The sequence below is a fragment of the Oncorhynchus mykiss genome, chromosome 23 (assembly GCF_057628025.1).
Source record: "Oncorhynchus mykiss isolate SJ-2025 chromosome 23, ASM5762802v1, whole genome shotgun sequence".
NCBI classification, from domain to species: Eukaryota; Metazoa; Chordata; class Actinopteri; order Salmoniformes; family Salmonidae; genus Oncorhynchus; species Oncorhynchus mykiss.
Genome location: NC_143044.1, coordinates 63,847,923 through 63,874,291, shown reverse-complemented (window position 1 = coordinate 63,874,291; position 26,369 = coordinate 63,847,923). Strand labels below are relative to the sequence as shown.

Below are 26,369 nucleotides of genomic sequence, written 5' to 3'. Positions count from 1 at the left end.
ATGGTATTTACCAATACTAAACACTCTGATAACCATGTCATTAGTACCGTGGCTAAATGCATGGTATTTACCAATACTAAACCCTCTGAAAACCATGTCATTAGTACTAAATGCATGGTATTTACCAATACTAAACCCTCTGAAAACCATGTCATTAGTACTAAATGCATGGTATTTACCAATACTAAACCCTCTGAAAACCATGTCATTAGTACTAAATGCATGGTATTTACCAATACTAAACCCTCTGAAAACCATGTCATTAGTACTAAATGCATGGTATTTACCAATACTAAACCCTCTGAAAACCATGTCATTAGTACCGTGGAAGGACATTGTATAGAGCAGGGCAAAACGTACAGATGTCTGTGAGTTTGGGTGGATGAGAAGTTGAGCTTCACCAGAGAGAACCTTGTCTCTGTATTGAGTTTTATTACCGACACAAAGCCCGTTTCTCCTTCGCTCCCAGAAGAGAGCTCCTTCGTTGTACTTTTCTCTGTTTTGTACCGTGGTGATACTATGTCCACCGCCTTCAGAAAATATTCAAACCCCTCGACTTATCCACATTTTGTTGTGTTACAGGCCTGAATTCAAAATGGATTCTCACCCATCTACACACAATACCCCATCATGTTAAAGTGAAAATATGTTTTTAGGAATTTCTGCAAATGTATTAAAAATGAAATACAGAAATCTCATTTACATAAGTATCCACACCCCCTGAGTCAATACTCGGTAGAATCCCCTTTGGCAGCGATTAGAGCAGAGAGTCTTTCTGGGTAATTCTCGGAGAGCTTTCCAAACCTGATTTATGTAACATTTGCCCATTATTCTTTTCAAAATTCTTCAAGCTCTGTCAAATGAGTTGTTGATCATTGTCAGACATCCATTTTCAGGTCTTGCCGTAGATTTAAGTCAAAACTCTAAGTAGGCAAGTCAGGAATATTCAACGTTGTCTTGGTAAGAAACTCCAGTGTAGATTTGGCCTTGTGTTTTAGATTATTGTCCTGCTGAAAGGCGAATTCATCTCCCACTGTCTGGTGGAAAGCAGACAGCCAGGTTTTCGCCTGTGCTTAGCTCAATTTCATTTATTTTTTTTATCCTGAAAAACTCCCTAGTCCTTCCCGATGACAAGCATACCCCTAACATGACGCAGCCACCACAATGCATGAAAATATGAAGAGTGTTACGCAGTGATGTGTTGGATTTGCACCAACCGTAACACTTTGTATTCAGGGCATAAAGTTAATTTCTTTGCAGTATTTCTTTACTGCCTTGTTGCAAACAGGACGCATGTTTTGGAATAGTTGTATTCTGTACAGGTTTCCTTCTTTTCCCTCTGTCATTTAGGTTAGTATTGTGGAGTAACTACAATGTTGTAGATCCATCCTCAGTTTTCTCCTGTCACAGCCATTAAACTCTGTAACTATTTTAAAGTCACCATTAGCCTCATGGTAAAATCCCTGAGCGGTTTCCTTCTTCTCCAGCAACTGAGTTAGTAAGGACGCCTGTATCTTGGTAGTGACTGGGTATATTGATACACCACCCAAATCATTTCACCATGCTCCATGATATACAATGCCTTTTCCCATCTACCAATAGGTGCCCTTCTTCCTGAGGCAATGGAAAACCTCCATGGTCTTTGTGGTTGAATCTGTGTTTAAAATGATGAAGTATTATGGAGTATTTTGACACAAAATCTCAATTGAATCAATTTTAAATTCAGGCTGTAACACAACAAAATGTGGAAAAGTCAAGGGGTGTGAATCATTTCTGAAGCCCCTGTATGTAGAGGACATTAAAAGGGCATTCTGTGATTCAAACAAAAAAGTAGTTCATTTTAAGTCCTAATATGGATGTACCAATGTCAGATTGTCACTTTAAAGGGAAACCCATTGAGATGAGAACAGGAGAGGACAGGGTCACAGCCAACCCACCTGTAGTTTATCTTCGTAGTTGGGCTCTTCTCTGGAGGATCTCAGTTCCTGTGTCAGGTGGAAGGAGTGGAATACATGCTCTGGAGACACAAAGTCATTTATCACCTGGACACAACTGTGAAGGTTCTGCACCTGTCAGAGGGGGAGGGGGAGAGGAGAGAGAAGGGTAGGGGAGAGAAAAGGGGGAGAGAGAAAGAAGGGGGAGAGGAGAGAGAAGGGGGAGAGGAGAGAGAAGGGGGAGAGGAGAGAGAAGGGGAGAGGGGGGAGAGGAGAGAGAAGGGGAGAGGGGGAGAGAGAAGAGAGAGAAGGGGAGGGGAGAGGGAGAGAGAGAAGGGTAGGGGAGAGAAAAGGGGGAGAGAGAGAGAGAAAGGGGGGAGAGGGAGAGAGAAAGGGGGGGAGAGGGAGAGAGAAAGGGGGGGAGAGGGGGAGAGAAAGGGGGAGAGGGAGAGAGAAAGGGGGGGAGAGAGGGAGGGGGAGAGAAGTGGAGAGAGGGAGGGGGAGAGAGAAGGGGAGAGAGAGGGAGGGGGAGAGAGGATTGAGAACATTTATCACTAGAAGGCAGTGAGTTCCAACAGAACAGAGCAGAGTGGCAGTAGGCTCTCCTCTTATCTGACTAGTTCAATATAACACCTACAAGGCAATCTGGACATCTACTACACTGGTACAGCAGACTACAGAAACAAGATAAGAAGAGGGAGAGAGAGACCGAAAGAGAGGGAAATTGGGTCAGAGAGAGAGAGACATAAAGAGACAGAGGGAGAAGTATAACATGAGGCCAACACAAGGTGGGACAGGTACTAAGGGGATATGTGATCAGGTTTCAGTGGTTGTCAGTCCTGGTCCTGGGGAACCCAAGGGGACAGAGACAGCAGAGTCATGTCTACTGTATCAGTGGTTGTCAGTCCTGGGGAACCCAAGGGGACAGAGACAGCAGAGTCATGTCTACTGTATCAGTGGTTGTCAGTCCTGGGGAACCCAAGGGGACAGAGACAGCAGAGTCATGTCTACTGTATCAGTGGTTCTCAGTCCTGGTCCTGGGGAACCCAAGGGGACAGAGACAGCAGAGTCATGTCTACTGTATAAGTGCTTGTCAGTCCTGGGGAACCCAAGGGGACAGAGACAGCAGAGTCATGTCTACTGTATCAGTGGTTGTCAGTCCTGGGGAACCCAAGGGGACAGAGACAGCAGAGTCATGTCTAGTGTATCAGTGGTTGTCAGTCCTGGGGAACCCAAAGGGACAGAGACAGCAGAGTCATGTCTACTGTATCAGTGGTTGTCAGTCCTGGTCCTGGGGAACCCAAGGGGACAGAGACAGCAGAGTCATGTCTACTGTATCAGTGGTTGTCAGTCCTGGGGAACCCAAGGGGACAGAGACAGCAGAGTCATGTCTACTGTATCAGTGGTTTTCAGTCCTGGGGAATCCAAGGGGACAGAGACAGCAGAGTCATGTCTAGTGTATCAGGGGTTGTCAGTCCTGGTCCTGGGGAACCCAAGGGGACAGAGACAGTAGAGTCATGTCTAGTGTATCAGTGGTTGTCAGTCCTGGGGAACCCAAGGGGACAGAGACAGCAGAGTCATGTCTACTGTATAAGTGGCTGTCAGTCCTGGTCCTGGGGAACCCAAAGGGACAGAGACAGCAGAGTCATGTCTACTGTATCAGTGGTTGTCAGTCCTGGGGAACCCAAAGGGACAGAGACAGCAGAGCCATGTCTACTGTATCAGTGGTTGTCAGTCCTGGGGAACCCAAGGGGACAGAGACAGCAGAGTCATGTCTACTGTATCAGTGGTTGTCAGTCCTGGTCCTGGGGAACCCAAGGGGACAGAGACAGCAGAGTCATGTCTACTGTATCAGTGGTTGTCAGTCCTGGGGAACCCAAGGGGACAGAGACAGCAGAGTCATGTCTACTGTATCAGTGGTTGTCAGTCCTGGGGAACCCAAGGGGACAGAGACAGCAGAGTCATGTCTACTGTATCAGTGGTTGTCAGTCCTGGGGAACCCAAAGGGACAGAGACAGCAGAGTCATGTCTACTGTATCAGTGGTTGTCAGTCCTGGTCCTGGGGAACCCAAGGGGACAGAGACAGCAGAGTCATGTCTACTGTATCAGTGGTTGTCAGTCCTGGGGAACCCAAGGGGACAGAGACAGCTGAGTCATGTCTACTGTATCAGTGGTTTTCAGTCCTGGGGAATCCAAGGGGACAGAGACAGCAGAGTCATGTCTAGTGTATCAGGGGTTGTCAGTCCTGGTCCTGGGGAACCCAAGGGGACAGAGACAGTAGAGTCATGTCTAGTGTATCAGTGGTTGTCAGTCCTGGGGAACCCAAGGGGACAGAGACAGCAGAGTCATGTCTACTGTATAAGTGGCTGTCAGTCCTGGTCCTGGGGAACCCAAAGGGACAGAGACAGCAGAGTCATGTCTACTGTATCAGTGGTTGTCAGTCCTGGGGAACCCAAAGGGACAGAGACAGCAGAGCCATATCTACTGTATCAGTGGTTGTCAGTCCTGGGGAACCCAAGGGGACAGAGACAGCAGAGTCATGTCTACTGTATCAGTGGTTGTCAGTCCTGGTCCTGGGGAACCCAAGGGGACAGAGACAGCAGAGTCATGTCTACTGTATAAGTGCTTGTCAGTCCTGGGGAACCCAAGGGGACAGAGACAGCAGAGTCATGTCTACTGTATCAGTGGTTGTCAGTCCTGGGGAACCCAAGGGTACAGAGACAGCAGAGTCATGTCTACTGTATCAGTGGTTGTCAGTCCTGGGGAACCCAAAGGGACAGAGACAGCAGAGTCATGTCTACTGTATCAGTGGTTGTCAGTCCTGGGGAACCCAAGGGGACAGAGACAGCAGAGTCATGTCTACTGTATCAGTGGTTGTCAGTCCTGGTCCTGTGGAACCCAAAGGGACAGAGACAGCAGAGTCATGTCTACTGTATCAGTGGTTGTCAGTCCTGGGGAACCCAAGGGGACAGAGACAGCAGCGTCATGTCTACTGTATCAGTGGTTGTCAGTCCTGGGGAACCCAAGGGGACAGAGACAGCAGAGTCATGTCTACTGTATCAGTGGTTGTCAGTCCTGGGGAACCCAAGGGGACAGAGACAGCAGAGTCATGTCTACTGTATCAGTGGTTGTCAGTCCTGGGGAACCCAAGGGGACAGAGACAGCAGAGTCCTGTCTACTTTATCAGTGGTTTTCAGTCCTGGGGAATCCAAGGGGACAGAGACAGCAGAGTCATGTCTAGTGTATCAGTGGTTGTCAGTCCTGGTCCTGGGGAACCCAAGGGGACAGAGACAGTAGAGTCATGTCTAGTGTATCAGTGGTTGTCAGTCCTGGGGAACCCAAGGGGACAGAGACAGCAGAGTCATGTCTACTGTATCAGTGGCTGTCAGTCCTGGTCCTGGGGAACCCAAAGGGACAGAGACAGCAGAGTCATGTCTACTGTATCAGTGGTTGTCAGTCCTGGGGAACCCAAGGGGACAGAGACAGCAGAGTCATGTCTACTGTATCAGTGGTTGTCAGTCCTGGTCCTGGGGAACCCAAGGGGACAGAGACAGCAGAGTCATGTCTACTGTTTAAGTGGTTGTCAGTCCTGGGGAACCCAAGGGGACAGAGACAGCAGAGTCATGTCTACTGTATCAGTCGTTGTCAGTCCTGGGGAACCCAAGGGGACAGAGACAGCAGAGTCATGTCTACTGTATCAGTGGTTGTCAGTCCTGGGGAACCCAAAGGGACAGAGACAGCAGAGTCATGTCTACTGTATCAGTGGTTGTCAGTCCTGGTCCTGGGGAACCCAAAGGGACAGAGACAGCAGAGTCATGTCTACTGTATCAGTGGTTGTCAGTCCTGGGGAACCCAAGGGGACAGAGACAGCAGAGTCATGTCTACTGTATCAGTGGTTGTCAGTCCTGGTCCTGGGGAACCCAAGGGGACAGAGACAGCAGAGTCATGTCTACTGTATAAGTGCTTTTCAGTCCTGGGGAACCCAAGGGGACAGAGACAGCAGAGTCATGTCTACTGTATCAGTGGTTGTCAGTCCTGGGGAACCCAAGGGGACAGAGACAGCAGAGTCATGTCTACTGTATCAGTGGTTGTCAGTCCTGGGGAACCCAAAGGGACAGAGACAGCAGAGTCATGTCTACTGTATCAGTGGTTGTCAGTCCTGGTCCTGGGGAACCCAAGGGGACAGAGACAGCAGAGTCATGTCTACTGTATCAGTGGTTGTCAGTCCTGGGGAACCCAAGGGGACAGAGACAGCAGAGTCATGTCTACTGTATCAGTGGTTGTCAGTCCTGGTCCTGTGGAACCCAAAGGGACAGAGACAGCAGAGTCATGTCTACTGTATCAGTGGTTGTCAGTCCTGGGGAACCCAAGGGGACAGAGACAGCAGCGTCATGTCTACTGTATCAGTGGTTGTCAGTCCTGGGGAACCCAAGGGGACAGAGACAGCAGAGTCATGTCTACTGTATCAGTGGTTGTCAGTCCTGGTCCTGGGGAACCCAAGGGGACAGAGACAGCAGAGTCATGTCTACTGTATCAGTGGTTGTCAGTCCTGGGGAACCCAAGGGGACAGAGACAGCAGAGTCCTGTCTACTTTATCAGTGGTTTTCAGTCCTGGGGAATCCAAGGGGACAGAGACAGCAGAGTCATGTCTAGTGTATCAGTGGTTGTCAGTCCTGGTCCTGGGAAACCCAAGGGGACAGAGACAGTAGAGTCATGTCTAGTGTATCAGTGGTTGTCAGTCCTGGGGAACCCAAGGGGACAGAGACAGCAGAGTCATGTCTACTGTATCAGTGGCTGTCAGTCCTGGTCCTGGGGAACCGAAAGGGACAGAGACAGCAGAGTCATGTCTACTGTATCAGTGGTTGTCAGTCCTGGGGAACCCAAAGGGACAGAGACAGCAGAGCCATGTCTACTGTATCAGTGGTTGTCAGTCCTGGGTAACCCAAGGGGACAGAGACAGCAGAGTCATGTCTACTGTATCAGTGGTTGTCAGTCCTGGTCCTGGGGAACCCAAGGGGACAGAGACAGCAGAGTCATGTCTACTGTTTAAGTGGTTGTCAGTCCTGGGGAACCCAAGGGGACAGAGACAGCAGAGTTATGTCTACTGTATCAGTCGTTGTCAGTCCTGGGGAACCCAAGGGGACAGAGACAGCAGAGTCATGTCTACTGTATCAGTGGTTGTCAGTCCTGGGGAACCCAAAGGGACAGAGACAGCAGAGTCATGTCTACTGTATCAGTGGTTGTCAGTCCTGGTCCTGGGGAACCCAAGGGGACAGAGACAGCAGAGTCATGTCTACTGTATCAGTGGTTGTCAGTCCTGGTCCTGGGGAACCCAAGGGGACAGAGACAGCAGAGTCATGTCTACTGTATCAGTGGTTGTCAGTCCTGGTCCTGTGGAACCCAAAGGGACAGAGACAGCAGAGTCATGTCTACTGTATCAGTGGTTGTCAGTCCTGGGGAACCCAAGGGGACAGAGACAGCAGCGTCATGTCTACTGTATCAGTGGTTGTCAGTCCTGGGGAACCCAAGGGGACAGAGACAGCAGAGTCATGTCTACTGTATCAGTGGTTGTCAGTCCTGGGGAACCCAAGGGGACAGAGACAGCAGAGTCATGTCTACTGTATCAGTGGTTGTCAGTCCAGGTCCTGTGGAACCCAAAGGGACAGAGACAGCAGAGTCATGTCTAGTGTATCAGTGGTTGTCAGTCCTGGTCCTGGGGAACCCAAGGGGACAGAGACAGCAGAGTCATGTCTACTGTATCAGTGGTTGTCAGTCCTGGGGAACCCAAGGGGACAGAGACAGCAGAGTCATGTCTACTGTATCAGTGGTTGTCAGTCCTGGGGAACCCAAGGGGACAGAGACAGCAGAGTCATGTCTACCGTATCAGTGGTTGTCAGTCCAGGTCCTGTGGAACCCAAAGGGACAGAGACAGCAGAGTCATGTCTAGTGTATCAGTGGTTGTCAGTCCTGGTCCTGGGGAACCCAAGGGGACAGAGACAGCAGAGTCATGTCTACTGTATCAGTGGTTGTCAGTCCTGGGGAACCCAACGGGACAGAGACAGCAGAGTCATGTCTACTGTATCAGTGGTTGTCAGTCCTGGGGAACCCAAGGGGACAGAGACAACAGAGTCATGTCTACTGTATCAGTGGTTGTCAGTCCTGGGGAACCCAAGGGGACAGAGACAGCAGAGTCATGTCTACTGTATCAGTGGTTGTCAGTCCTGGTCCTGGGGAACCCAAGGGGACAGAGACAGCAGAGTCATGTCTACTGTATCAGTGGTTGTCAGTCCTGGGGAACCCAAAGGGACAGAGACAGCAGAGTCATGTCTACTGTATCAGTGGTTGTCAGTCCTGGGGAACCCAAAGGGACAGAGACAGCAGAGTCAACCATGGGTTTGTCATGTGTTGTCATGTTGTGTTGTTGCTACCATGTTGTTGTCATGTTGTGTTGTTGCCATGTGTTGTCATGTTGTTGTCATGTTGTGTTGTTGCCATGTTGTGTTGTGGCCATGTTGTGTTGTGGCCATGTTGTGTTTTGGCCATGTTGTGTTGTTGCCATGTGTTGCTACCATGTTGTTGTCATGTTGTGTTGTTGTCATGTTGTGTTGTTGCCATGTTGTGTTTTGGCCATGTTGTGTTGTTGCCATGTGTTGCTACCATGTTGTTGCCATGCTGTGTTGTTGTCATGTTGTGTTGTTGCTATGTTGTTGTCATGTTGTGTTGCTGCCATGTTGTGTTGCTACCATGTTGTTGCCATGTGTTGTTGCCATGTTGTTGTCATGTTGTGTTGTTGCTATGTGTTGTTGTCATGTTGTGTTGTGTTGTGGCCATGTTGTTGTCATGTTGTGTTGTTGTCATGTTGTGTTGTTGCCATGTTGTGTTGTTGCTATGTTGTTGTCATGTTGTGTTGCTGCCATGTTGTGTTGCTACCATGTTGTTGCCATGTGTTGTTGCCATGTTGTTGTTGCCATGTTGTTGTCATGTTGTGTTGTTGCTATGTGTTGTTGTCATGTTGTGTTGTTGCCATGTTGTCATGTTGTGTTGTGTTGTTGCCATGTTGTTGTCATGTTGTGTTGTTGTCATGTGTTGTTGTCATGTTGTGTTGTTGCCATGTTGTTGTCTTAGGTCTTTATGTAGTGTAGTGTTGTCTCTCTCGTCGTTCTTAACTGACTCCTCTGGTTATCTTGTGTTGTTGCTATGTGTTGTTGTCATGTTGTGTTGTTGCCATGTTGTTGTCATGTTGTGTTGTTGTCATGTTGTGTTGTTGCCATGTTGTTGTCATGTTGTGTTGTTGTCATTTTGTGTTGTTGTCTTGGGTCTTTATGTAGTGTAGTGTTGTCTCTCTCGTCGTTCTTAACTGACTCCCCTGGTTATCTTGTGTTGTTGCTGTGTTGTTGTCATGTTGTGTTGTTGCCATGTTGTGTTGTTGTCATGTTGTGTTGTTGCCATGTTGTTGTCATGTTGTGTTGTTGCCATGTTGTTGTCATGTTGTGTTGTCATGTTGTGTTGTTGCCATGTTGTTGTCATGTTGTGTTGTTGCCATGTTGTTGTTGTGTTGTTGTCATGTGTTGTTGACATGTTGTTGTCATGTTGTGTTGTTGCCATGTTGTTGTCATGTTGTGTTGTTGCCATGTTGTTGTCTTAGGTCTTTATGTAGTGTTGTTGTCATGTTGTGTTGTTGTCATGTTGTGTTGTTGTCATGTTGTTGTCTTAGGTCTTTATGTAGTGTTGTTGTTGTGTTGTTGTCATGTTGTGTTGTTGTCATGTTGTTGTCTTAGGTCTTTAGGTAGTGTTGTTGTCATGTTGTTGTCTTAGGTCTTTATGTAGTGTTGTTGTCATGTTGTGATGTTGTCATGTTGTTGTCTTAGGTCTTTATGTAGTGTTGTTGTGTTGTTGCCATGTTGTTGTCTTAGGTCTTTATGTAGTGTTGTTGTCATGTTGTTGTCTTAGGTCTTTATGTAGTGGTGTTGTCATGTTGTGTTGTTGTCATGTTGTGTTGTTGCCATGTTGTTGTCTTAGGTCTTTATGTAGTGTTGTTGTCATGTTGTTGTCTTAGGTCTTTAGGTAGTGTTGTTGTCATGTTGTTGTCTTAGGTCTTTATGTAGTGTTGTTGTCATGTTGTGTTGTTGCCATGTTGTTGTCTTAGGTCTTTATGTAGTGTTGTTGTGTTGTTGCCATGTTGTTGTCTTAGGTCTTTATGTAGTGTTGTTGTCATGTTGTTGTCTTAGGTCTTTATGTAGTGGTGTTGTCATGTTGTGTTGTTGTCATGTTGTGTTGTTGCCATGTTGTTGTCTTAGGTCTTTATGTAGTGTTGTTGTCATGTTGTTGTCTTAGGTCTTTAGGTAGTGTTGTTGTCATGTTGTTGTCTTAGGTCTTTATGTAGTGTTGTTGTCATGTTGTGTTGTTGCCATGTTGTTGTCTTAGGTCTTTATGTAGTGTTGTTGTCTTAGGTCTTTTTGTAGTGTTGTTGTCTTAGGTCTTTATGTAGTGTTGTTGTCTTAGGTCTTTATGTAGTGTTGTTGTCTTAGGTCTTTATGTAGTGTTGTTGTCTTAGGTCTTTATGTAGTGTTGTTGTCTTAGGTCTTTATGTAGTGTTGTTGTCTTAGGTCTTTATGTAGTGTTGTTGTCTTAGGTCTTTATGTAGTGTTGTTGTCATGTTGTGTTGTTGTCATGTTGTTGTCTTAGGTCTTTATGTAGTGTTGTTGTGTTGTTGCCATGTTGTTGTCTTAGGTCTTTATGTAGTGTTGTTGTCATGTTGTTGTCTTAGGTCTTTATGTAGTGGTGTTGTCATGTTGTGTTGTTGTCATGTTGTGTTGTTGCCATGTTGTTGTCTTAGGTCTTTATGTAGTGTTGTTGTCATGTTGTTGTCTTAGGTCTTTAGGTAGTGTTGTTGTCATGTTGTTGTCTTAGGTCTTTATGTAGTGTTGTTGTCATGTTGTGTTGTTGCCATGTTGTTGTCTTAGGTCTTTATGTAGTGTTGTTGTCTTAGGTCTTTTTGTAATGTTGTTGTCTTAGGTCTTTATGTAGTGTTGTTGTCTTAGGTCTTTATGTAGTGTTGTTGTCTTAGGTCTTTATGTAGTGTTGTTGTCTTAGGTCTTTATGTAGTGTTGTTGTCTTAGGTCTTTATGTAGTGTTGTTGTCTTAGGTCTTTATGTAGTGTTGTTGTCTTAGGTCTTTATGTAGTGTTGTTGTCTTAGGTCTTTATGTAGTGTTGTTGTCTTAGGTCTTTATGTAGTGTTGTTGTCTTAGGTCTTTATGTCATGTTGTTGTCTTAGGTCTTTATGTAGTGTTGTTGTCTTAGGTCTTTATGTAGTGTTGTTGTCTTAGGTCTTTATGTAGTGTTGTTGTCATGTTGTTGTCTTAGGTCTTTATGTAGTGTTGTTGTCATGTTGTGTTGTTGTCATGTTGTGTTGTTGCCATGTTGTTGTCTTAGGTCTTTATGTAGTGTTGTTGTCTTAGGTCTTTATGTCATGTTGTTGTCTTAGGTCTTTATGTAGTGTTGTTGTCTTAGGTCTTTATGTAGTGTTGTTGTCTTAGGTCTTTATGTAGTGTTGTTGTCTTAGGTCTTTATGTAGTGTTGTTGTCTTAGGTCTTTATGTAGTGTTGTTGTCTTAGGTCTTTATGTAGTGTTGTTGTCATGTTGTTGTCGTGTTGTGTCTCTCGTCGTTCTTATATAAGTGTTTAATAAAAACGTACAAACTAAATCTACCAGAGGTACCTGGTGCAGCGCCCCGGCCGGGATGAGGACAGAGTCCCCCAGGAACTGAACCACGGTCAAGCCCTGCACATCATGCTCCTCCCACAGACGCTGACGCAACTTCCTGCTCAGGTACCAGCCCGGCTCTCTGATTGGGTCGTGCTCTGCTGAAATCTCCGCCCCCTGCTCCTTAGCAACCTGCTGACAACACATGAAGAACACACAGCTAAGATTATACACAGAAACTACACAGGAGAGGTTAGACTGATGAGCTAATTCAGACGGACGGACGGACAGACCACAGACGGGCGGACAGACGGACGGACGGACAGACCACAGACGGGCGGACAGACGGACGGACGGACAGACCACAGACGGGCGGACAGACGGACGGACGGACAGACCACAGACGGACGGACAGACCACAGACGGACAGACAGACGGACGGACAGACAGACCACAGACAGACGGACAGACCACAGACAGACGGACAGAACACAGACGGACGGACAGACAGACGGACGGACGGACAGACGGACGGACAGACCACGGACGGACGGACGGACGGACGGACGGACGGACAGACAGACAGACGGGCGGACAGACGGACCACAGACAGACGGACCACAGACAGACAGACCACAGACAGACAGACCACAGACAGACAGACCACAGACAGACAGACCACAGACAGACAGACCACAGACAGACAGACCACAGACAGACAGACCACAGACAGACAGACCACAGACAGACGGACAGACTACAGTGGAGAGAGGAGGAGGGGAGGAGAGAGACGTGATGCTGGGCTGCTGTGTCTCATAGTAAAACTGGTCCTGTCTTGATTCTGACCTGGTCCTGTCCTGAATCTGACCTGATCCTGTCCTGAATCTGACTTGGTGCTGTCCTGAATCTGAGCTGGTCCTGTCCTGAATCTGACCTGGTCCTATCCTGAATCTGACCTGTCCTGTCCTGTCCTGAATCTGACCTGGTCCTTTCCTAATCTGACTTGGTGCTGTCCTGAATCTGACCTGGTGCTGTCCTGAATCTAACCTGGTGCTGTCCTGAATCTAACCTGGTGCTGTCCTGAATCTGACCTGGTCCTATCCTGAATCTGACCTGGTCCTGTCTTGATTCTGAACTGGTCCTGAATCTGACCTGGTCCTATCCTGAATCTGACCTGGTCCTATCCTGAATCTGACCTGGTCCTGTCCTGAATCTGACCTGGTCCTATCCTGAATCTGACCTGGTCCTGTCCTGAATCTGACCTGAATCTGACCTGGATGATCAAGGATGATCAATGGAAACAGGATGCACCTGAACTTAATTTCAAGTCTCATAGCAAAGGGTCTGAATGTTATGTAGATGGGGTATTTCTGTTAGACTTGTTTTGTCATTGAGGGGTGATGTGTGTGGACTGATGAGGAAAAGGATTCATTTGGTCTGTTTTGTAGTGGGCCTGTGGCATGGAGGGATGTGGGGAACGTCAAGGGGTCTGAATACTTTCTGAATGCTCTGTATTTATGTTTGTTCATTTTCCCTTTTGTACTTTAACTATTTGCACATCGTTACAACACTGTATATAGACATAATATGACATTTGAAATGTCTTTATTCTTTTGGAACTTCTGTGAGTGTAATGTTTACTGTTCATTTCACTTTTGTTGATTATCTATTTTACTTGCTTTGGCAATGTTATCATATGTTTCCCATGACAATAAAGCCACTTGAATATATATGTGAGTGTGACAGACAGCCAGAGAGCCAGCCAGACAGAGAGCCAGACTGAGGGACAGCCAGAGGGCCAGCCAGACAGCCAGCCAGAGAGACAGAGAGCCAGCCAGAGAGCCAGGCAGCCAACCAGAGAGACAGAGAGCCAGCCAGAGGGCCAGACAGCCAGACAGCCAGCCAGAGAGACAGCGAGCCAGCCAGAGGGCCAGACAGAGAGACAGAGAGCCAGCCATAGGGCCAGACAGAGAGACAGAGAGCCAGCCAGAGGGCCAGACAGACAGAGAACATATTAAAGTGAGAATAACCTTGTGCAGAAAGTCTTTAATTTTCTCCACATCTTTGCTAATGTAGATGTGCCACAAGGCTCCAGGCGTCTCGCTGGAATCCTTTAATCTCTTCTTCACGCTGTCGTCCAAGTCTTCCTCCTCCAGTCTCTTCAACACTCCTGCAACACAAACACAGTGGGAGTTCAAACACCACACATCTCAGAGTCTGCTGTATATTGACAACACAGAGAGGCGGGGCTCGCTGACACAAGCATCAACATCCCTTAAAAATGAATAGTGATGAGAGAGAGACTGAGCACAGAGGGTGTCTGTCTAATGAATAGTGCTGAGGAGAGAGAGAGAGAGAGAGACAGCACAGAGGGTGTCTGTCTAATGAATAGTGATGAGGAGAGAGAGAGAGAGAGAGAAAATGTGTCTGTAATGAATAGTGATGAGGAGAGAGAGAGAGAGACAGCACAGAGGGTGTCTGTCTAATGAATAGTGATGAGGAGAGAGAGAGAGAGAGAGAAAATGTGTCTGTAATGAATAGTGATGAGAGAGAGACTGAGCGCAGAGGGTGTCTGTCTAATGAATAGTGATGAGGAGAGAGAGAGAGAGAGAGAGACTGAGCGCAGAGGGTGTCTGTCTAATGAATAGTGATGAGGAGAGAGAGAGAGAGAGAGAGAGAATGTGTCTGTAATGAATAGTGATGAGAGAGAGACTGAGCACAGAGGGTGTCTGTCTGTAATGAATAGTGATGAGGAGAGAGAGAGAGAGGGTCCCAGGTACAGGACAGGACCAGAGAGAGAGAGTCCCAGGACAGGACCAGAGAGAGAGAGTCCCAGGACAGGACAAGAGAGAGAGAGAGAGTCCCAGGTACAGGACAAGACCAGAGAGAAAGAGTCCCAGGGACAGGACAGGACCAGAGAGAGAGTCCCAGGACAGGACCAGAGAGAGAGTCCCAGGACAGGACAATAGAGAGAGTCCCAGGTACAGGACAGGACCAGAGAGAGAGAGTCCCAGGTACAGGACAGGACCAGAGAGAGAGTCCCAGGACAGGACTAGAGAGAGAGAGTCCCAGGACAGGACCAGAGAGAGAGAGTCCCAGGACAAGAGAGAGAGAGTCCCAGGACAGGACAAGAGAGAGAGAGAGTCCCAGGTACAGGACAAGACCAGAGAGAGAGAGAGAGAGAGAGAGAGAGTCCAAGGACTCCAAACACTTCAGAGTGGAACAGGACTTCAGTAACCTCTGTCTCACCACTTCAGACTTCATTAACCTCTGTCTCACCACTTCAGACTTCAGTAACCCCTGTCTCACCACTTCAGACTTCAGTAACCCCTGTCTCAACACTTCAGACTTCAGTAACCCCTGTCTCAACACTTCAGACTTCAGTAACCCCTGTCTCACCACTTCAGACTGGACTTTACAGAGCACAGCCCAGTGTTGGTTATCTATTGACTATACAGAGCACAGCCCAGTGTTGGTTATCTATTGACTATACAGAGCACAGCCCAGGGTTGGTTATCTATTGACTATACAGAGCACAGCCCAGTGTTGATTATCTATTGACTACATAGAGCACAGCCCAGTGTTGGTTATCTATTGACTATATAGAGCACAGCCCAGTGTTGGTTATCTATTGACTATATAGAGCACAGCCCAGTGTTGGTTATCTATTGACTATACAGAGCACAGCCCAGTGTTGGTTATCTATTGACTATATAGAGCACAGCCCAGTGTTGGTTATCTATTGACTATATAGAGCACAGCCCAGTGTTGGTAATATATTGACTATACAGAGCACAGCCCAGTGTTGTTTATCTATTGACTATACAGAGCACAGCCCAGTGTTGTTTATCTATTGACTATACAGAGCACAGCCCAGTGTTGGTAATATATTGACTATACAGAGCACAGCCCAGTGTTGGTTATCTATTGACTATACAGAGCACAGCCCAGTGTTGTTTATCTATTGACTATACAGAGCACAGCCCAGTTCTGTTTATCTATTGACTATACAGAGCACAGCCCAGTGTTGGTAATATATTGACTATACAGAGCACAGCCCAGTGTTGGTTATCTATTGACTATATAGAGCACAGCCCAGTGTTGGTTATCTATTGACTATACAGAGCACAGCCCAGTGTTGTTTATCTATTGACTATACAGAGCACAGCCCAGTGTTGGTTATCTATTGACTATATAGAGCACAGCCCAGTGTTGGTTATCTATTGACTATACAGAGCACAGCCCAGTGTTGGTTATCTATTGACTATATAGAGCACAGCCCAGTGTTGGTAATATATTGACTATATAGAGCACAGCCCAGTGTTGGTTATCTATTGACTATATAGAGCACAGCCCAGTGTTGTTTATCTATTGACTATACAGAGCACAGCCCAGTGTTGGTTATCTATTGACTATATAGAGCACAGCCCAGTGTTGGTTATCTATTGACTATATAGAGCACAGCCCAGTGTTGGTTATCTATTGACTATATAGAGCACAGCCCAGTGTTGGTTATCTATTGACTATACAGAGCACAGCCCAGTGTTGTTTATCTATTGACTATACAGAGCACAGCCCAGTGTTGGTAATATATTGACTATACAGAGCACAGCCCAGTGTTGGTTATCTATTGACTATATAGAGCACAGCCCAGTGTTGGTAATATATTGACTATACAGAGCACAGCCCAGTGTTGGTTATCTATTGACTATATAGAGCACAGCCCAGTGTTGGTTATCTATTGACTATACAGAGCACAGCCCAGTGTTGGTTATCTATTGACTATATAGAGGGTTGGGAGGGCCCAGGGTTGGTTAGTTTCTTACCCGTCTTGGACAGGACTCCGTTCCCCTTGGCCACTCCTACGTACACCAGGACAGAGACGATGTCAGAGACCTCCCTGTGAAGGTTGGCTGTCCCAAAGTCCTGCTCCTGAGACGCTGCCACTCCTACAGGGAGAGAGGAGGAAGCTTCAGCATGCTGTTGATGTGTATTCAAGGCTTCCGGAGATAATCTGACCTCTATCAGTAGACATTGAACTCAGAATAAACTATGTCTTGCTTTCATTTTAATTCCAGCATTCATGTTCCATTTCTGCTTTGTTAGGTTTCAATGAAACACATATTGATGGTGTAGCATTGACAGTGACCTGAGACCTGAGTCCGGTTCACTGACAGTGACCTGAGACCTGAGTCCGGTTCACTGACAGTGACCTGAGACCTGAGGCCGGTTCACTGACAGTGACCTGAGACCTGAGGCCGGTTCACTGACAGTGACCTGAGACCTGAGGCCGGTTCACTGACAGTGACCTGAGACCTGAGGCCGGTTCACTGACAGTGACCTGAGACCTGAGGCCGGTTCACTGACAGTGACCTGAGACCTGAGGCCGGTTCACTGACAGTGACCTGAGACCTGAGGCCGGTTCACTGACAGTGACCTGAGACCTGAGGCCGGTTCACTGACAGTGACCTGAGACCTGAGGCCGGTTCATTGACAATGACCTGAGACCTGAGGTCGGTTCACTGACAGTGACCTGAGACCTGAGGCCGGTTCATTGACAGTGACCTGAGACCTGAGGCCGGTTCACTGACAGTGACCTGAGGCCGGTTCATTGACAATGACCTGAGACCTGAGGCCGGTTCACTGACAGTGACCTGAGACCTGAGGCCGGTTCATTGACAATGACCTGAGACCTGAGGCCGGTTCACTGACAGTGACCTGAGACCTGAGGCCGGTTCACTGACAGTGACCTGAGACCTGAGGTCCGTTCATTGACAGTGACCTGAGACCTGAGGCCCGTTCATTGACATTGACAGTGACCTGAGGCCTGTTCATTGACAGTGACAGTGACCTGAGGCCCATTCATTGACAGTGACCTGAGACCTGAGGCCCGTTCATTGACAGTGACCTGAGGCCCGTTCATTGACAGTGACCTGAGGCCGGTTCACTGACAGTGACCTGAGACCTGAGGCCCTTTCATTGACAGTGAGTGACCTGAGACCTGAGGCCCGTTCATTGATAGTGAGTGACCTGAGGCCCGTTCATTGACAGTGAGTGACCTGAGGCCCGTTCATTGACAGTGACAGTGACCTGAGGCCCGTTCATTGACAGTGACAGTGACCTGAGGCCCGTTCATTGACAGTGACAGTGACCTGAGGCCCGTTCATTGACAGTGACCTGAGGCCTGAGGCCCGTTCATTGACAGTGACCTGAGGCCTGAGGCCCGTTCATTGACAGTGACCTGAGGCCCGTTCATTGACAGTGACCTGAGACCTGAGGCCCGTTCATTGACAGTGACCTGAGGAATGTTCATTGACAGTGACCTGAGGAATGTTCATTGACAGTGACCTGAGGCCTGTTCATTGACAGTGACCTGAGGCCTGAGGCCTGTTCATTGACAGTGACCTGAGGCCTGGTCGATGTTAAATGAACGCTCGTACCATAAGCACAGCAGAGGCGTGGTCCGAGGTCTGGGCGTACGAAGAAGCTGGGCAGATGAGAGGCCAGGTTGAGGTTCCCTTCAGGGTCACAATACTCAGGCAGGGGCAGATTCCTCATCAGGTCATCATACCTAGACAAGACCAGACCAGACCAGACCAGACAGACGACACAAAGAGAGAAAACAGCGAGAGAGAGCGTTATACAGCTGGATCTACTTGACCTACAAGACAGTGTTACATAGCTGGATCTACTAGACAGTGTTACATAGCTGGACCTACTGGATCTACTAGACAGTGTTACATAGCTGGACCTACTGGATCTACTAGACAGTGTTACATAGCTGGATCTACTGGATCTACTAGACAGTGTTATATAGCTGGACCTACTGGATCTACTAACTAGACAGTGTTATATAGCTGGACCTACTGGATCTACTAGACAGTGTTATATAGCTGGACCTACTGGATCTACTAGACAGTGTTATATAGCTGGATCTACTAGACAGTGTTATATAGCTGGATCTACTAGACAGTGTTATATAGCTGGATCTACTAGACAGTGTTATATAGCTGGATCTACTAGACAGTGTTATATAGCTGGATCTACTAGACAGTGTTATATAGCTGGATCTACTAGACAGTGTTATATAGCTGGATCTACTAGACAGTGTTATATAGCTGGATTTACTAGACAGGGTTATATAGCTGGATCTACTGGATCTACTAGACAGTGTTATATAGCTGGATCTACTAGACAGTGTTATATAGCTGGATCTACTAGACAGTGTTATATAGCTGGATCTACTAGACAGTGTTATATAGCTGGATCTACTAGACAGTGTGATATAGCTGGATCTACTAGACAGTGTGATATAGCTGGATCTACTAGACAGTGTGATATAGCTGGATCTACTAGACAGGGTTATATAGCTGGATCTACTGGATCTACTAGACAGTGTTATATAGCTGGATCTACTAGACAGTGTTATATAGCTGGATCTACTAGACAGTGTTATATAGCTGGATCTACTAGACAGTGTTATATAGCTGGATCTACTAGACAGGGTTATATAGCTGGATCTACTAGACAGGGTTATATAGCTGGATCTACTGGATCTACTAGACAGTGTTATATAGCTGGATCTACTAGACAGTGTTATATAGCTGGATCTACTAGACAGTGTTATATAGCTGGATCTACTGGATCAACTAGACCGTGTATTATAGCTAGATCTACTAGACAGTGTTATATAGCTGGACCTACTGGATCTTATACAGCTGGATCTACTAGACAGTGTTATATAGCTGGACCTACTGGATCTTATACAGCTGGATCTACTAGACAGTGTTATATAGCTGTATCTACTGGATCTACTAGACAGTGTATTATAGCTGGATCTACTAGATAGTGTTATATAGCTGGACCTACTAGACAGTGTTATATAGCTGGATCTACTAGACAGTGTTATATAGCTGGATCTACTAGACAGTGTTACATAGCTGGATCTACTAGACAGTGTTACATAGCTGGATCTACTAGACAGTGTTATATAGCTGGATCTACTGGACCTACTAGACAGTGTTATATAGCTGGATCTACTGGATCTACTAGACATTGTTATATAGCTGGATCTATTAGACAGCGTTATTTAGCTGGATCTATTAGACAGCGTTATATAGCTGGATCTACTCGACAGTGTTATATAGCTGGATCTACTAGACAGTGTTATATAGCTGGATATACTAGACAGTGTTATATAGCTGGATCTACTGGACCTACTAGACAGTGTTACATAGCTGGATCTACTGGATCTACTAGACAGTGTTACATAGCTGGATCTACTAGACAGTGTTTTTTAGCTGGATCTACTAGACAGTGTTATATAGCTGGATCTACTAGACAGTGTTATATAGCTGGATCTACTAGACAGTGTTATATAGCTAGCTGGATCTACTAGACAGTGTTATATAGCTGGCTCTACTAGACAGTGTGATATAGCTGGATATACTAGACAGTGTGATATAGCTGGATATACTAGACAGTGTGATATAGCTGGATCTACTAGACAGTGTGATATAGCTGGATCTACTAGACAGTGTGATATAGCTGGATCTACTAGACAGTGTTATATAGCTGGATCTACTAGACAGTGTTATATAGCTGGATCTACTAGACAGGGTTATATAGCTGGATCTACTAGACAGTGTGTTATAGCTGGATCTACTAGACCGTGTTGTATAGCTGGATCTACTAGACAGTGTTATATAGCTGGATCTACTAGACAGTGTTATATAGCTGGATCTACTAGACAGTGTTATATAGCTGGATCTACTAGACATTGTTATATAGCTGGATCTACTGGACCTACTAGACAGTGTTATATAGCTGGATCTACTAGACAGTGTTATATAGCTGGATCTACTAGATTTAATAGACAGTGTTATATTGCTGGATCTACTGGACCTACTGCCCAGACAAAACAGTAGACTGTGGAGAATCACCATGACTATGACTGTGCTTGGCTATGATGAGTTGGCCTAGGCCTACCTGGAAGGCATCAGGGCCATGAACTCCTCTCCTGATGGCCAGTCCTTCAGCCTGTACACCACGGTGTCTCCGTCTTTAGACTTGGGTCTCTCTGAGAGTGGGGGAGAGAACACAGGGGACAACACAGGAGACTTTAGTAAGAGTATAGATAGGGAAAGATGCTTTCCTGTAAACATTGACATAATCAATGCATTGGTATTATAACTAATATACAACAACATACACTGCTTTCTTCAGGAAAATGTCAAGTCCAAGATGGACAAAGGGGGCGTTGTTGGGGCTGTGTTTTCTGGACCTAAGGAAGGCGTTTGATACTGTTAACCATCAGGTTTTCATCACATAATTGTCCAAGTTAAACTTTCCCCCGATGCCTTGAGATGGATGAAATCATACCTTGAAGGCAGAACTCAGTGTGTCAGAGTTAGCAATGAGCTGTCGCCCATTCTTAGCTATGATGTGGGCGTCATCCCCACAGCATGATGCTGCCACCACCATGCTTCACCGTAGGGATGGTGCCATGTTTTCTCCAGACGTGACCCATGGCATTCAGGCCAAGAATTTCAATTTTGGATCCACCAGACCAGAGAATCTTGTTTGTCATGGTCTGAAAGTCCTTGAGGTGCCTTTTTAGAAAACTCCAAGTGGGCTGTCATGTTCCTTTTAATGAGGAGTGGCTACCATCTGGCCACTCTACCATAAAGGCCTGATTGGTGAAGTGCTGCAGAGATGGTTGTCCTTCTGGAAGCTTCTCCCATCTCTACAGAGGAACTCTGGAGCTCTGTCAGAGTGACCATCGGGTTCTTGGTCACCTCCCAGACCAAGGCCCTTCTCCCCCGATTGCTCAGTTTGGCTGGGCAGCCAGGTCTAGGGAGAGTCTTGGTGGTTCCAAACTTCTCCAATTTAAGAATGATGCCACTGTGTTCTTGGGGAACTTCAATGCTGCAGAATCTTTTTTTTTTGGTATCCTACCCCAGATCTGTGCAATGTGTGTCATCCTGTCTCGGAGCTCTACGGACAATTCCTTCAACCTCATGGCCTGGTTTTTGCTCAGACATGCACTGTCAACTGTGGGACCTTATACAGACAGGTGTGTGTGCCTTGCCAAATCATGTCCAATCAATTGAATTTACCACATGTACTGTGGTAAAAACATCAAGGATGATCAATGTAAACAGGATGCACCTGAGCTCAATTTCGAGTCACATAGCAAAGGGTCTGAATACTTACGTAAATAAGTTATATATATATTTTTTTAATTAGCAACATTTTCTAAAAACCTGTTTTCACTTTGTCATTATGGGGTATTGTGTACAGAATGTTTTATCCAGTTTAGAATAAATCTAACGTAACAAAATGTGTAAATGCACTGTATATCAAGAATGGTCCACTACCCAGAGGACATCAGGCCAACTTGACAACGGTGGGAAGCATTGGATTCAACACTGGCCAGCATCCCTGTGGAACGCTTTTGACACCTTGTAGAGTCCATGACCCAACGAACTGAGACTGTTCTGAGGGCAAAAGGGGGTTCAACTCAATATTAGGAAGGTGTTCCTAATGTTTGGTATACTCCGGGTAGACACTTAGTGTTTGGTATACTCCGGGTCGACACTTAGTGTTTGGTATTCTCCGGGTCGACACTTAGTGTTTGGTATTCTCCGGGTCGACACTTAGTGTTTGGTATTCTCCGGGTCGACACTTAGTGTTTGGTATTCTCCGGGTTGACACTTAGTGTTTGGTATTCTCCGGGTCGACACTTAGTGTTTGGTATTCTCCGGGTCGACACTTAGTGTTTGGTATACTCCGGGTAGACACTTAGTGTACAAAACATTAAGAACACCTTAATAGAGTTGGACAGGAGCTCTTAATGTTTTGAATACTCAGTGTATATCATCAATATACTTAATTACTAATAATATGAATACTCTATACTATCATTATCAATAACCTGATAAATGATGAAGACTACTCACTGGTGAGGTCCTGGATCAATAACCTGATAAGTGATGAAGGCTACTCACTGGTGAGGTCCTCGAAGCCGTCCCAGAACTCGTTGATTCCAGAGTTCGAGACAAGTCCATCTTTACAGTTCAGCAGGTCTCCCTGATGGTCAGCAAACTCCAGGTTGAAGCTGTCCGCCTTCCACAGAGCTGCATTCAGAGGCTTATGGAGCCCAGTCACCAGGACAGGCTGGAGAAGACAAGACAGTACAGTAGTTGTTGTTATAACGTTGAAATCGTCACATTTTTTACAAAATGAGAAAAAAGAAGAAACCCGCAGACTGCTCTTGCTACTATCACTGCTCTTTAACCTCTCTTGGGTAGTGATACTATCACTGCTCTTTAACCTCTCTTGGGTAGTGATACTATCACTGCTCTTTAACCTCTCTTGGGTAGTGATACTATCACTGCTCTTTAACCTCTCTTGGGTAGTGCTACTATCACTGCTCTTTAACCTCTCTTGGGTAGTGATACTATCACTGCTCTTTAACCTCTCTTGGGTAGTGATACTATCACTGCTCTTTAACCTCTCTTGGGTAGTGATACTATCACTGCTCTTTAACCTCTCTTGGGTAGTGATACTATCACTGCTCTTGAACCTCTCTTGGGTAGTGATACTATCACTGCTCTTTAACCTCTCTTGGGTAGTGCTACTATCACTGCTCTTTAACCTCTCTTGGGTAGTGATACTATCACTGCTCTTTAACCTCTCTTGGGTAGTGATACTATCACTGCTCTTTAACCTCTCTTGGGTAGTGATACTATCACTGCTCTTTAACCTCTCTTGGGTAGTGATACTATCACTGCTCTTTAACCTCTCTTGGGTAGTGATACTATCACTGCTCTTTAACCTCTCTTGGGCAGTGATACTATCACTGCTCTTTAACCTCTCTTGGGTAGTGATACTATCACTGCTCTTTAACCTCTCTTGGGTAGTGATACTATCACTGCTCTTTAACCTCTCTTGGGTAGTGATACTATCACTGCTCTTTAACCTCTCTTGGGTAGTGATACTATCACTGCTCTTTAACCTCACTTGGGTAGTGATACTATCACTGCTCTTTAACCTCTCTTGGGTAGTGATAATATCACTGCTCTTTAACCTCTCTTGGGTAGTGATACTATCACTGCTCTTTAACCTCTCTTGGGTCGTGATACTATCACTGCTCTTTAACCTCTCTTGGGTAGTGATACTATCACTGCTCTTTAACCTCTCTTGGGTAGTGATACTATCACTGCTCTTTAACCTCTCTTGGGTAGTGATACTAGCAGTGATACTATCCAGGGCAGTGATACTAGCCAGTATATACTAGCAGTATTTTCACGTCCGGATGAAAAGCGTGCCCAAAGTAAACTGCCTGTTACTCAGGCCCAGAAGCCAGGATATGCATATAAGTTTCTAAAACTGTTCAAATGATGTCTGTGAGTATAACAGAACTGATATGGCAGGCGAAACCCCGAGGACAAACCATCCCCCCCCCCCCAAATGTTCAGCTTACCACTGTTTTCAATGGCTGTGACTTTTATGATAAGGCGATATCCTCTCAGTTCGCAGTTCCTAGGGCTTCCACTAGATCTCAACAGTCTTTAGACAGAGTTTCAGGCTGTTTTTTGGAAAAATGAGCCAGAAATACTAGTTTTTCTAGGTGGCTCCCATTTTGGCTGTAGTGTTTCCAAGCGTGTGGAAGAGAGAGCGTTCTTTGCTATTTTGGTATTTTTCTCCGGTAAAGACAATAACAATTCTCCGTCTTAAATGTTATAGTTTATTTACATATTAAGGTACCTAAGGTTTGATTATAAACGTTGTTTGACTTGTTTGGAAAATGTTATTAGTAACGTTTGGGATTCATTTGGTATGCTATGCATTTTGATGGAGGGAAACTGGATGGACTATTGACTGAAGCGCGCCAGCTAAACAAAAGAACAAAAGGACCATTTGTGATGTAACTGGGACCTTTTGGAGTGCCAACAGAAGAAGATCTTCAAAGGTAAGGCATTAATTATACCGCTATTTCTGCCTTTCGTGGCGCACCTGCCTGGTTGAAATATGTTTTTCATGCTGTTGTATGCGGGCCGCTGTCCTCAGATAATCGCATGGTGTGCTTTCGCCGTAAAGCCTTTTGAAATCTGACACAGCGGGAGGGATTAACAAGAAGTTAAGCTTTATTTTGATGTATTACACTTGTGATTTTATGAAAGTTAAATATTTATAATTCTGTAGTTTGAATTTCGCGATATGCAATTTCACCGAATATTGGCCAGGTGGGACAGTTAATAAGCTTTACGTGTCGGCCTCACAGCCTCCGTCAGAGCTTTACGTGTCGGCCTCACAGCCTTCATCAGAGCTTTACGCGTCGGCCTCACAGCCTCCGTCTGAGCTTTACGTGTCGGCCTCACAGCCTTCATCAGAGCTTTACGTGTCGGCCTCACAGCCTTCATCAGAGCTTTACGCGTCGGCCTCACAGCCTCCGTCTGAGCTTTACGTGTCGGCCTCACAGCCTTCATCAGAGCTTTACGTGTTGGCCTCACAGCCTTCATCAGAGCTTTACGCGTCGGCCTCACAGCCTCCGTCTGAGCTTTACGTGTCGGCCTCACAGCCTTCATCAGAGCTTTACGTGTCGGCCTCACAGCCTTCGTCAGAGCTTTACGTGTCGGCCTCACAGCCTTCGTCAGAGCTTTACGTGTCAGCCTCACAGCCTCCGTCTGAGCTTTACGTGTCAGCCTCACAGCCTCCGTCTGAGCTTTACGTGTCGGCCTCACAGCCTCCGTCTGAGCTTTGTGTGATACTATCCAGAGCAGTGATACTATCCAGAGCAGTGATACTATCCAGAGCAGTGATACTAGCCAGAGCAGTGATACTATCCAGGGCAGTGATACTAGCCAAAGCAGTTATACTAGCCAGGGCAGTGATACTATCCAGGGCAGTGATACTATCCAGGGCAGTGATACTATCCAGGGCAGCGATACTATCCAGGGCAGCGATACTATCCAGAGCAGTGATACTAGCCAGAGCAGTGATAATATCCAGGGCAGTGATACTAGCCAGGGCAGTGATACTAGCAGTGATACTATCCAGGGCAGTGATACTAGCCAGAGTAGTGATACTAGCAGTGATACTATCCAGGGCAGTGATACTATCCAGAATAGTGATACTATCCAGGGCAGTGATACTATCCAGAGGAGTTACACTATCCAGAGCAGTGATACTATCCAGAGCAGTGATACTAGCCAGAGCAGTGATACTAGCCAGAGCAGTGATAATATCCAGGGCAGTGATACTAGCCAGTGTAGTGATACTAGCAGTGATACTATCCAGGGCAGTGATACTAGCCAGAGTAGTGATACTAGCAGTGATACTATCCAGGGCAGTGATACTATCCAGGGCAGTGACACCAGCCAGAGCAGTGATACTATCCAGGGCAGTGATACTATCCAGAGCAGTGATAATATCCAGGGCAGTGATACTATCCAGAGCAGTGATACTAGCAGTGATACTATCCAGAGTAGTGATACTATCCAGAGTAGTGATACTATCCAGGGCAGTGATACTATCCAGGGCAGTGATACTAGCCAGAGTAGTGATACTAGCAGTGATACTATCCAGGGCAGTGACACCAGCCAGAGCAGCGATACTATCCAGGGCAGTGATACTATCCAGAGCAGTGATACTAGCAGTGATACTATCCAGAGTAGTGATACTATCCAGGGCAGTGATACTATCCAGGGCAGTGATACTAGCAGTGA

At 46.3% G+C, this 26,369-nt stretch overlaps 1 protein-coding gene across 9 annotated transcripts in view; it reads right to left on the bottom strand.

Moving 5' to 3' along the window:
- Nucleotides 1-26,369, bottom strand: part of jmjd1cb (jumonji domain containing 1Cb) — a 242,200-nt gene that overhangs the window by 10,826 nt on the left and 205,005 nt on the right. For 5 of the 9 annotated variants that reach the window (XM_090217898.1, XM_090217894.1, XM_090217895.1 and 2 more), the window contains 7 exons: nucleotides 22,647-22,815; nucleotides 20,626-20,716; nucleotides 18,078-18,208; nucleotides 16,464-16,586; nucleotides 13,668-13,807; nucleotides 11,653-11,832; nucleotides 1,938-2,069 (listed from right to left, as the gene is read on the bottom strand). In XM_090217898.1, coding sequence (XP_090074024.1) covers nucleotides 1,938-2,069; nucleotides 11,653-11,832; nucleotides 13,668-13,807; nucleotides 16,464-16,586; nucleotides 18,078-18,208; nucleotides 20,626-20,716; nucleotides 22,647-22,815 — 966 coding nt within the window. The remainder of the gene's footprint in view (nucleotides 1-1,937; nucleotides 2,070-11,652; nucleotides 11,833-13,667; nucleotides 13,808-16,463; nucleotides 16,587-18,077; nucleotides 18,209-20,625; nucleotides 20,717-22,646; nucleotides 22,816-26,369) is intronic. The other 4 variants (XM_090217893.1, XM_090217897.1, XM_090217901.1 and 1 more) reach the window with 1 other exon arrangement.